Raw genomic sequence first — 12,874 nt, forward strand, 5'->3', positions numbered from 1 at the left:
GTGTTTACAAACCCAAAAGAACAATTTATCAGTACTATATCTTGACTTTCTACCATGCTGGGGTGTGTTTTCCAAAGCCATGGTCACAAGTTCCATTCTTACCAATACTGTTGCATTGAGTTCATTTGAAAATAAAGTTATAACTCAAGTCCAAAAAGTATTATGTAAAGCAATCAGAGGTGGACAGTAAAGAAGTTCATTTACTTGAGTACTGTACTTAAGTACACTTTTTGAGTATCTGTACTTTACTGAGTATTATTTTTTCTGGAAACTTTTTACTGTAACTTCACTACATTTGAAAGACAAATATCGTACTTTTTACTCCACTACATTACTGTCAACGTCCTTGAGTAGAAAGTAGTTATGCTAGTCAGGGCATGATTTTTTCCGTCTGTAAAACGTGATTGTTTTTTTTGCGGTTGACAGTCAAACTTATCAGTAATCACTCCTGTAGGGTAACGTGTCGTGAAGTTTGACGGTTATTATGATTTCTCTTTACTAGGGATCTGTGAGAGACAGTATCGTTGTCACAAGTAATGGTTTGAAAGTTTTGTTTTCATGGCAAATAAGTATGTTGTGTTGTTTGTTAAAGCAGTATTGCTGTTGGGCAGTTATACAGTTATGGTTGTATAGCTAGGTTTTATTTATTTTTTACAGACCACTTGATTCAAATGTGCATGAATGGGTACACATAGATGTGTACTTCTTTTGTTGGGTTGGTAGGAGTGTTAAATAAAAAAAAGGATAATTATGGCTGTCTTTTTTATAAATTCAGTTGTTTAATTTCTATAGGTTTTGTGACATTCTAAAAGCTCCACACTACAAAACTACAAACTGGTCAGTGTATTCACTAGGTTGCTTCAGAGGCATAAGGTCCTGTAATAATGCAACAATAATATAACAATGCATTGACATGTTCTTTGTACTTTTGATACTCAAGTACTTTTAAAAACAAGTACTTCTCTACTTTTACTTAAGAATCGGTCTTTACTACTTTTACTTGTAACAAAGTAATATTTGACCAGTAGTATCTGTACTTTCACTCAAGTAAGGAAGTTGTGTACTTTGTCCACCTCTGAAAGCAATACAGTGATTCTTGATGGGTTTAAGTGTCATTTAATGCTTGATGCTTATTGTAGCATTTAGTTTTTCATGTGACATTGAGATGGTTTGAGTTTTGTTTGGGATCCTGCTTGGAGCCAGACCCTAGCAGTCAGTCAGTCTGTCTGTCTGCTGTCACATGTATTAGAATATAGCAGTATGCTGGGAGGTTGTTGCTAGGGGCAGGATAGAGCGCTTGCATATGTTAAGGTAAAGTCATTCGCACAGTTTTGCATTCCAGCTTTTGAGCAGCTCAAGATTTGGATCACAATTAGAGGTGTTAAAATAAATCGATTCATAATGCATCTGCTAAAAATTTAACTGGGTATTAATGTAGTAATTATAATTGAATATTAAACGTAAAAGTATTTACATTAATTATCTTTATTATATTTAAATATTGTATTGTATATTTAAATACAATGATTGTACGTTTTTATTTTACTAAAACTGGTGCATTTAGTAAGGGCTACACGATAATCATTAAATCGTTCACTTAATAGGCCTGTAGGTGGCGTATGGACTTTATTTAACCAACGATGATAATTTCATCAAATGGAAAATCAATACAAAAAACAGTGGCTCCTACTCTTAATTCTAATAATTCCAAATGTATTTTTTTTTATTTCTACTGTAGCACAGAGGTTAGTGCATTTATTCACTAACCATAATCGCAAACAATATGGTCGAGATTCATGTTTTGATTTATTACAGTTCACTCGCAGATTTAGTAGCAGCCTCGTAAAGGAACACAGACTGGCTGTGTGACATTTTAATTTCACAATAGACATCAATAAATTTCAACATACTCTTTGACACTTAATATTCAACAATATTATGGCTCTGACTGGACTGTACTGTATGTTGTATGAGAGCTGTATTGAGCTGGACGATGAAATTTTTTGCAGAACTGCTTTGTAGATGAAATGAACTAATTTAATAAATGGTCTTTACAACAGAACTGAACAATGAACTAACCTAACTAACCAATCCATTATTTTCCTGCTATCACTGTAAAGCTGCTTTGAAACAATTTAGTATAAAATGCTATATAAATAAAGGTGACTTGGCTTGTCAGATCATAAGTGCTTTTTTGCAGCTCAGAGAAAGAAGAGCGTGTGCGTATGGTTGCCTGGTTGGGGAAGATAAAGTAAAACACTGGACAGAAAGAGAGGATTTATGCTCTTGACATCTGGCAACCCCAAGCAGGAAAGATAGTGGAGGCTCGTTACCAATGCAAGATAATGGAAATGTCAAATTGTTAAATGTTTTCAGGACAAATAATTATTTGTATTAAATAATAATTAGACTATTATTTGTAATTATTCGAGAGAAGCAGATATTGTTCTCACGATTAAAATATGATTAATCACGCAGCCCTAGAATTTATTCATTTGTCAGAGCAAATATTTACCCCAAGTCACAATATAGTAGCATCTAATTTATAGACATGATTGTGGGTTCTCATATTTTCAGATAAAAGGAACAAATTATTTTGGAGCTCTTTTTATGGCCATTTTTAGGTGAACCAATGCAGTTATGATTAACCACTGTGACTGAGAAAATTGAAGACACTCATATAGTGACTTATATTCTTGTGGAATATGGGTTTAACAGAACGGGACAAGCCCAGACTGGTTCTATGGTGGTGTTGTCAGTGCCTGCAGAGGCATAAAGCTCGAAACGGCGGTGCCAGGCCTCCTGTGGACATGTGGTTTATAAGCAGAGGTGTTGCATGCATCCTCCCATGCACCATGTGTTCCGCCGATGCCGGCTCAAGGTTTCACACTCTCAGCCTGACCCGACTGCGCCGCCCACTCACGGGATCCTGGTGCTTCCAGGTGGCTCTCTCATCGCCTGACAAGTCTGGGATGTTGTACGCCAACTACACTCTACGTGAGATTCGAAAGGTCAACGTTTGCTGTTGAAGTAGTTCGTAGCGTATTAGCATACTGCTCTCAGGTCCAGAGTAGCTAATTGATTCCTGCGTTGTTGCGCTGCTCTCAAAACGGGAGAGTCTGTTGTGACTGTGCTTGACTTGCACATTTACTTGAGTGCAATTAACACTCAATGGTCTGAAAACAGTTGTGGCTTTTCCATTAATGGAATGGAAAATCAGTGTGAACATTTTCTGCTTTCAGCAAGTGTTAAAACAAACCCAACAATTTGTAAAATTTGTCAGCTTGGTGCTCAGGCGGTACACTCCCCATTTTTGTATTTTAGACTGTGGCTTCATACACACTGTAAAGTTTCAGGAGTAAAAACTGCAGTTAAATATGGCAGTGAATCTCCTAAATGAAAGCCGCCTGACAGCACTCAAATACTGAATTGACCTCTCTTTCTCGTTGTCTTTTGCTTGAACGGACAACTTTACACAAAATGACGTCAAAATGACCGCCTTGGCGAGTATTCTAATAAACATAGTTGTTTTTTTGTTAAGTGAACATAAACCGGTCGAGATAAGACGAGGTATCAGTATATTGCATCACTGAATGACAGCAGCTTAATATTCCTGCAACTGTCTGTGTTTTTAATGTTAAACAACAGACTCGCTGCAAAAATATCACTTCACAGAATAACTTTAATAAGGATTCATCTATATTTCATTTATACAGTGCAGACTATGCAGTGCGTGAGTGTATTTTTTTTACATTTGATTACTTTGTTCAATTTCTGTACATAATCTACCTAATATGTATTATATCTACTGTTAGATCTACCTGAAAAACCTGTTTATTTAATTTGTATCATTGTTCTATTGTTTTTATTTGTGCTATTGTTTGTAGTTTGATTGTTCTTATTTTATTAGACTGTTTACTTTAATAGTTTTTGAAATTTAAATTTTATATTTAATATTATATTTATGTAGATTTTTTTTTTTCATTTGCATTGTTCTTGGATTTCATGTAAAACGTCTTGTGAGTAAAATAATTTTACTAGCCAATGGCGACTTGAGCTTCAGTGCATCTGTAGAGGGTTGTTCGTTGAGCACTCTGTTGCAGTGTTGCCATGTCTACTAATTATAAGCATTTTGGCCTTGTTGTTTGGGCTTGGCTCATAAAGCAAACAAGTTATTAAAGGGGGCTTGTGCGGGTCACAATATTTTGGTCTTATTGACAATATAAAGCAGTTAGTTTTATTCTGGGCTTGTTTTTGATCACTGTTTATTTTTGCAAAATCTGGCAATCAAACCTTGTACCTCTTTCCCTGTGATTTTCTTGCAATCACACCACATAGAAATGTAAATGCTGTTGACACTACCTGAATTTTAGTTAATTCAGTTGTAGAAAGCAGTTGTCGCTAATTACTGAACTATGTGTGGACAAAACAGTATTACCCACTAAAAGATGAATTAACAAACAAATGTTATCATTATTAAATATTGCGTTAGTGTTATATTAGCATATTGGCTGTGGTGTTGAAATAATGATGTATATTAAATAAAGTATAATAAAATTCAATAATTAAATTATTATTATATTATTATCATATTTGCTGTGGCAATTGGTTTGAAATTTCGCTGGTTTTGACTACTAAAAGTTTGGTATCTTGACAGCCCTATTGAGAAGCTCCAAAGTCATATTGATTACTCTTGCTGTCAACCCGTCCCTGTCAGTGATTGTTGATTTGGGTGGGTCCTTGACTGGTGCTGCCCTCGTCAGCGCCTGAGTGATTAATTGCCAAGTGTACAGACTGAACGCTCGGAGCGTGACTGTGCATTATGATCAGGTGTCTGCACACTGAACCCCACCCCCAAAAATGACAAGGCCCTTCTTTTGCATCTGACCTGTCACTCACACCCATCTGTTCCTGTGCAGACGAGCCATACAATCGCAAACCACAGGATCTGTGCCATGCACCAAACCACATGATCCCAGAGTGCATCTGTCACACGTTTCCCTGTTTTACTGCTTGGAGATCATGCTTTCAGATACGTAAATAATTGAATTGATTTGACTTTATTGCCCTCTTCAGCTCGGTGGCACTGTTGTAAGTATCATGTTGAGCTTTTCCCATTTGAGAACAGGGTAGCGCACATCAATTTTGTCTAGATTGATTGCACATTTTTTGGCCTCCAGAAGTTGTAACAAAGCTGAATCCAGTGTGCTGGTCAAATCTGTTTTTGAAGGTTCAATACCTTACAACATGTTCAATTTGAAAGGATTATATTATATTGTGCCGCTGTAGTCTGTAAATGTTTTAAACAATAGTGCATCTTTAGTATCGATGTATTGTCTTTCTCTACTGTGTGTCTTAAGGCACAGACTCTATGCGAGTATGTGAATGCAGATGTTAGTATCTACACCAGCTTGGTTTTGTGTGTTGCATTATAAAGGGCATCAGATCAGAGTTGTTATATTTCATATATGATCATAAAGGTTTTTCCTCGTTCAGTTTTTTTAAGGTCCACTACTATAATGGCAGGATGTAGGGTTGAAGAATTAATTCTATATTTCTAAAAAAATCCACATTATCAATAAAAAACTGTAATTTTTTTATATTTGATCTACATTAAAACGATCAGATGCGTGTTGATAAAAAAGGTCTTAGTGACAAAATTAAAGTTAACTTAAATTGACAACTGTATTTTAAAAGTAGTAGTAGTAGTAGTAGTAGCCTTTTTATTTTGTCAAATCAACTTGGATAATGTGGTTCAGACAACATCATATTTTAAGTTTCTGTTGTTCCATATCCTTCATTGTATTAATTCAATTATTTAATTTCAATGAAATCAAAATTTTAAAGCAACCAGGTGACTAAGTAAAACCAACAATAATTTTTACAGTCTACTGTAATTATTTCATCTACTAATAATAATAATACAAAATTTTGTTAGACAGCATTTTTGATAATACATTTTTATTAAATCATAAAACAGAACTGCGAAAAAAGAAAATGGAAAACAAAGAATTTGGGAAAGAATAAAATGGATTTTATAGTTCCTTAAATTAAAAGGTAGCTTACTTTGTAGGGTTTACTTCTTAACAAGCATGTTGAATGCTTCGGCATTAGTGGTATGAATATTGTGATTTGAACTTGTGATAATATCTTTGGCCATATCGCCCAGCCCTGCAGTTTTGAAGAATCGATCAATTTCTTTTTGATCGATTCAAAAAATGTTTAAAAAAATGATTCGGATGTTTAAACATTTGTGATCTGTTTGATCAATTTTAAGTCAGTATAGTAACTTACCTGAATACTAAAACATCTGGTATAATGACACCAACATCTGATGGCAACTCTAGCACCCCCTTGAGTACTGTCAGGCCACCGTAAGCGCTAAACACTCACATTTAAGTATATACTTAAACTATGTTTGTGACCTGAGAGGTCACTTAAGGCCAAAAATAAGAGTTTCCTTCTTTTTAATGGCAAAGCTACCTCTCAATCATTAAATATTTAGGCTAGCGTTTTGCATATCATGCGTTTGAAATAATGTTTACCTCATTCTGCACAGATCCCTGCATGCACATGCTGCTTCAAAACAAAGCTTAGCCAGTAAAGATAAATCACTATTGAAATCGAGCAGCACAGAATAAAGAGAGGAGGGTGGGGGTAGGAAAGACCAGAGCGAGGGAGAGAGAAAGGAGAGAGGCAGGGTGGGAAAAAGCCTGCTCAGTTGAGCAGTATTAACACAGCGTAGCAATTTCATCTTCCCAAACGTGATCTCCTTTAACAACTGTGAGCACTCAAATGCCCGTTGCCAGGTTACCGTCCAGCACTGTGAAAAGCGGGATTGTGTACGCGAGCAGCATGGAGAAGCGCCGCTGACTTGCGCCCATCTCTAAATAATGAATCACCGATGCATTCAGAATAGATGGAACGCGATGAATAGGCGTGTGTGATCAGGATCGAATCCGCAGCGTCGGAGCCGGGGGAAGCCATGCAGCTCCAGTCTGCAGCAAAATGCAAGGTGTCCGGCTTCATACTGAATGAAAGATGCGCCCAGTCTTCGAAAATGGAAGTCCACCGGTACGTACACACACAGGCTTCATGGGTTTGTTTTCCTTTGCAACTGTTGCATCCTTAATGTAGCTCAAAGACATTGTTGAAATGCATGTTTAGGTTCACGTTGGTTTACTCTCTACTTCAAAATTGCTCTCTGGTATTATGGGTTTAATAAAGCAGTGCTCTATTGTAATTATGGAGGATGTGAGCTGCTTTAGGAAGTGTGGTGGAAAATGTTTTCAGTAAGATTACAGTTTCATTTGCTCTAATAGCTCCCTGTGGAATGGATGGGAGATGCACAAATTGGCCTATAAAACCAGTGGCAGGCTACCAACATTTGTGCACTGCAAATTCACTCATCAAACATTCATGTCTAATTTATCCCATCGCACAAATATGGCCCTGCAGACCAAATCAAAGTTCATTTTTTGTCCTCATTTTACTGACAAAGGGGTCTCGACCAAGTGAAATTTGTTTTCTCACTGCTAATAAGTGCTTACAATTCTTTGAAGGAAAGGTGTTTCCCTGAATGGGGTGTTTTTATAAACCATGCTGCCATGACTAAGTATCACTTATGACGTTCTTAAGGGGAACCTCCATGCATGCAAAAGGTTTGGTGTGAGAAGTCACTGTGCATTCTTTGTGTGTGAATGGGCAGCTCAGTGGAGGCAAAACAGGTCGCTGTCAGCACTCACCTGCTACTTTGTTAAAAAAGTAAATTGCATTGGTGTTTGCACAGCATACACGGTAAACACAGTATGAACCTGCTTTTCGGAGAGCCTCAGGTCATTCTGGAGGTGAGGTGTTGGTGGTAGCTTTTTCTGGAATGAGAAGATTCTTTGAAATTATTTGTTTTACGGATGTTTATGTTTTGCAATACTGTGCTGAGGAAAACCAGTAGTGCTGGTCCTGTTTTATGAGTTGGGACTACTTTTTTTTTTTTGGAAACAACAACATTTATGTGTTACATGTTGTACATACATGTTGTTGTTTCCCAAAAAAAAAAAAAAAACTGAAGAATGAGAGTAGTCCCCACTCATAAAAATAAAAAATAAATAAAATTATATATATTTTTTCACCTAATTATATAAAATATTTAATTAAAATATTACATGTTTATTTATATAAATTATGAATGTTAGTTTTAGTCAACACCTTTGCTTTGGCAACACATTCAGTCCATTTTAAATTCCTACATGTACACAGTACTACACACATATTTCAGGTTTCCATGATGCTGTCAAAGGTCACATTAATTGATGTCAGCTTGAGTTCCAGTTGTAATTGGAAAGCTATTGTAAAAGTTCCTCATGATCAAAAAGAGGGAAGTATATCTCTTAGACTTCATAATGCCATCCGTCTGGCTTTACTACACAAAAACGAACCTCTTGAATTTCCTACTTGTCAAACTGTGTGGATTATACCCGAAGCACTGCTTAGATAAAGATGACAGATGGCAGCTGTCATAGAGAAAATGTATTTAGGATAGATGTATTTTGCTGATGTTTTTCAGTGACCAGTCAAACAAGGTAAAAAGAAGGAAAGGCATAAATTTGTGCTGCAATAGATATTGGTATGTTGAAAACTGGGTAGAACAGACATTCTCTGAAGTGTTTTGGGGTCTAAAAGTCACCAAAACGTTCTCTGACTGAAAACATTCCAAGCTCTAATTTTCCACAATGACAAGGTTTTGTTCGACCTATTTTTAATTTTAGGAAAGTGCTTTGTGGTTTCCTCAATGTGTCTTAGAGGAAAATGTGTCTCTAAATTCTCAGAGCCATTACCTCTGTTAATATTTAAATTATAAATTGAAATGTATAAATGTATTATATATTATATATACATAAATATGATGTGATATGTTTTTATTAATTTAATATATTATGTATTGTGTTGTTATAATTGTGTATAATATAAATAAAACATTACTATGATGTAGGTGTGGGCCGTATACCTGTAGACACGATTAAAGCTGCAGTCTGTAAATTTATTGGGTTAAAAATTATCCAAAATACATTTGAGCAAGTACATAACCAGCCAGTGTTCAAAACTCTCTGCTTGCCTTAGCTGGATTCAAAACTGTAAGCTTGTAATAATGTTTTTAATTCCAGTGGTACTGGTGGATTTCTGCGGGAAATTCGAGCATGTCTTTGTCACATCTGTACACATGAAGGAGTCTCAGCTAGTAGGCTATATTGCGTGTGAGGATGGAGGAGGAGATTTACAGCCTTTTCTCACAGGATTTGATATAATTAAACTTATCAATTTAATGGCGGATTCAGAAAGGTTCAAACGACAATCACCAGTGACAACTAGAGATTCACCCGCTGTAAAATGCAAAAGACTTTGTTCGGACTTCGGAGTGGCTACAGAAAAAAAGAGACTGCAACCGGCCCATGCGAAAACAAGGATGATGATGTTGTTAACATTAATAACTCAACCCACGTGAAGTTGATAATTCTGTGAATAACTATCGTCTCTTATTGCGGATACACTTATGTGACGCTGTTGTTCTGCATGTTCGCGAAAGCTTATCGTTTAAATGCATTTTTAAACTGCCCTATTATGCTATTTTAAAGCCTCCTAATTTTGTTTTGGAGGTCTCCTACAACAGCTTTACACACATCAAAAGTCAAAAAACAATTTCATTATCTCATAATATACATTGCACATCAACACATTTTTCAATGATTTTTAAGCTACTTGAAGGATGAATCAGTCTCTCTAAATCCCTCCTTTCCGAGTGCTACTCTGCTCTGATTGGCCAGATGGCCCAGTCTGTTGTGATTGGTCTACTCTGCTCTGATTGGCCAGACGGCCCAGTCTGTTGTGATTGGTCTACTCTGCTCTTATTGGCCAGATGGCCCAGTCTGTTGTGATTGGTCTACCGCATACAGCGCTTGTTGAAAGCTTCATTACTATAACTGAACGTCAGCTCTGTCCGGAGGCTTCCTAAAGCTCAGCGATTGAACTGTAGAGACCGTAACGATGACATCGATTTTACCAAATCGATCTGAGCACAAGTCTGATGATAAAACATTGGAAGAACTAGTTATTCAACCCGAACCTCCATCGCAAGGACGACTCGAGCAGGACGTTTCTCTGTGACATGCCACTGAGTTTGAGGTACATTATGAGAACCAAAACGCATCTTAATACCAGGTGTAAACAGGGCCTGAGGGCCTCGCACATAAAGCTGCTGCTCATACAGTATGCGAGTACTGAACGGAGTTTTTTTTTGCAACATAATTGGGCTTGAATGGTTAAATATACATTATTGAGTGTGAAAACGCCAGTCTTTGCAAGTATCCTCGTAAACAGTCATTTATGTCTTAAGTAAACGTAGACGGTTTAGAAAGAAAAAGCATGTGTAACAGTATATCGGATCGGTGCATTTGCTCTTAAAGTGACAGTAGCCTAAAAAATCTGCCCTCTGTATCATTACTGTTAATTAAACAATAACAGCGAGAAAATCTCTCATTGCTCTTGACTGAATAACTTTTATAACTTTAATAAGGATAAATGTATATTTCAATTACACATTGACTAAGCAGTGCTTCTTATACATTTTATTACTTTACACAATTTATTATGTATAGTGCTTGAAGTTTTTCAGATAGGTCGGTTTCATTTGTGTCTTTGTTCTATTGTAGTTTAGTATTGTTGTAGACTATTTACTTGACTTTGTAAGCTTGAGTTTATTTTTTTACTTGTGCTAGTATTAGTTTTTTGTGATATTGAAATTGGTGATAAGAATTATACAATTTCAATAGTATAAAATTTTTTGATAATATAAAATCCTTATTTAAAGCCAAAATAACTAATTTGTGAGAAATATATATATATATATATATATATATATATAATATTATATATATATATATATATATATATATATATATATATATATATAGTTATCATGAAATAAAATTACTTAATGCAGGTAATTACCACCCCTACTATGATGTCCAGACAAAAAGATGAAGTCTCAGTTGATTCACTAAAGTTAATGCTACATTTGTCTGTATTTAATAAATATTTGGCACATTTTTGTTTATGATGGTGCTGACCTTTTTTCTCTCCCAGATTTCATATAGCCTGTTTTGTGTTCGTACTCAGAAATCAGTGAATTAAAACTGTATTAGCACTCTGCTCACATTGGTTTCTGTCCTTTTTAAGTGTGTTCTTGTCCCCTTGCCAGTGGCTTAAAAGCAGACTCCACTCACAAATAGCTGCCCATGCACAGAATGTCACCAGGGCTGTTTATACAGTGATGATGTCTCCCATTGTCCTGCAAAGCATGGCATGAATGAATTTGCTCTGGCATCTACCGAAACGGGGGTTCTGCGTGACTCATGGTTTGTGAGTGGAGTGTATTTTTAAGCCAGTTTTTGCAGTTTCTGTGGAGGAGGTGAGGTGTTGGCAGCTCAGGGACTCTCCATCTCGACTGTGGAAGGAAGCAGTCACTGTCATTAGCTGCAAAGGATCATAGTAAGGGTGAACAATGAACACCAGGCTGAGAGTATTAACGTTCATTTAAAAAAAAAAAAAAATTTCTTAATATTTTCACATAACTCAAGAGACTCAGGGATAGACCAGTTTACTGTCTATTTAGCGCTGATCATTCACTCGAGGAAAACAAAAAGCAAGTGAAAGAAGCCTGAATGGCTCTGTACCAGCCCCCCCCCCCCCCCCTTCATACAGATTTTTTTTCACAGTAATATGTAGGAGCTACACATAAAACCCACCCACGTACACAGTGTTGCTAAGGTGATGGCTTTAATTCCTCAGTCTATAAAAAGACCAAAAGAGAGCAAAAACACCAATGAGGGATTGTGACTTATGAGGATGTCTCTCTCAACACTAGTGTGTGATCACTATGGAGTCTGAAATCTTTTGAATTGGCATGACGATTGTGTCAAGGATAGTATCCTCCTCAAAATGGAGGAAATTAAATGCACAGGAAAACAGATACAAGTGCTGAATTGGTTGACATGCTGCTTCATATAGTGAGTTCGACATCCTCCTTTTCCAAACGCCTCCTATACAGTCATATAGGAAGAGCAAAATTCAGATTTCCTCACCTAGCCTGCCTACTCCTCAAAAGTGTTGGCTCATGCTGGTATTTATGTGAATGGGGTTCACCTGTAAACTAAAATTGTTATTTAAAGTAAAAAGGACATTCCTCAAAGGGTCTGAAAACGACTCGTTTGAAGATTCAGTCTATCTAAGCCCCGCCTTTTCGAGAACTACTCTGCTCTGATTGGTTAGATGGCACAGTCTGTTGTGGTTGGTCGACCGCTTACACCGCGTGTCCGAAATGCCCACTACCATATCTGAATTACAATTCCAGAGGCTTCCTAAATCCTCAGCGATTGTACACACTGTAAATACAGTTACAATGGCGTTGAATTTACCATATCAATTTGAGCATGAGTCCGATGATTAAATATTTAAAGCGATAGTTATTCAACCTGAACCTGTATTAATTGACACAAAATTTAGGTAATAGTGGGCCCACAGATGATTAGCAGAACTATTTCAGTAAGACAGTAATAAGTTGAGAGAGGCGGTTAGCCGGAGACCTACAGCTGCACTGGGTGTACGATATATAAAAAACAAAACTACGTATTCTGGACATTCGGTAGAAAATATTTACATGAATAATTAATCATACACATAATGATTCAAAGAGGAGCAAGTTGGTCCAGATAAAGTGGGTACTGTCCCATCTTTAATGTATCGTTTTGCAAATCCCGCGTTGACCTCGCGAAGACTTAAGAAGCAATCGTCTGTAAAATGACGGGAACACGAAAAAAGTTTA

At 36.5% G+C, this 12,874-nt stretch overlaps 1 protein-coding gene across 11 annotated transcripts in view; it reads left to right on the forward strand.

Moving 5' to 3' along the window:
• The window catches only part of enah (ENAH actin regulator), a 106,726-nt gene that overhangs the window by 29,627 nt on the left and 64,225 nt on the right, over positions 1–12,874 (forward strand). For 3 of the 11 annotated variants that reach the window (XM_077220179.1, XM_077220186.1, XM_077220187.1), the window contains exon 1: positions 6,595–7,074. The exons of the other annotated variants lie outside the window; for them this stretch is intronic. In XM_077220179.1, the coding sequence (XP_077076294.1) occupies positions 6,986–7,074 (89 nt within the window). In that variant the 5' untranslated portion in view covers positions 6,595–6,985. Of the gene's footprint in view, positions 1–6,594; positions 7,075–12,874 lie in introns of those variants that run through there. 11 annotated transcript variants of the gene reach the window in all.

The sequence above is a fragment of the Siphateles boraxobius genome, unplaced genomic scaffold (assembly GCF_051911475.1).
Source record: "Siphateles boraxobius isolate OS27281-9 unplaced genomic scaffold, OSU_SipBor_1 8, whole genome shotgun sequence".
Lineage (NCBI taxonomy): Eukaryota > Metazoa > Chordata > Actinopteri > Cypriniformes > Leuciscidae > Siphateles > Siphateles boraxobius.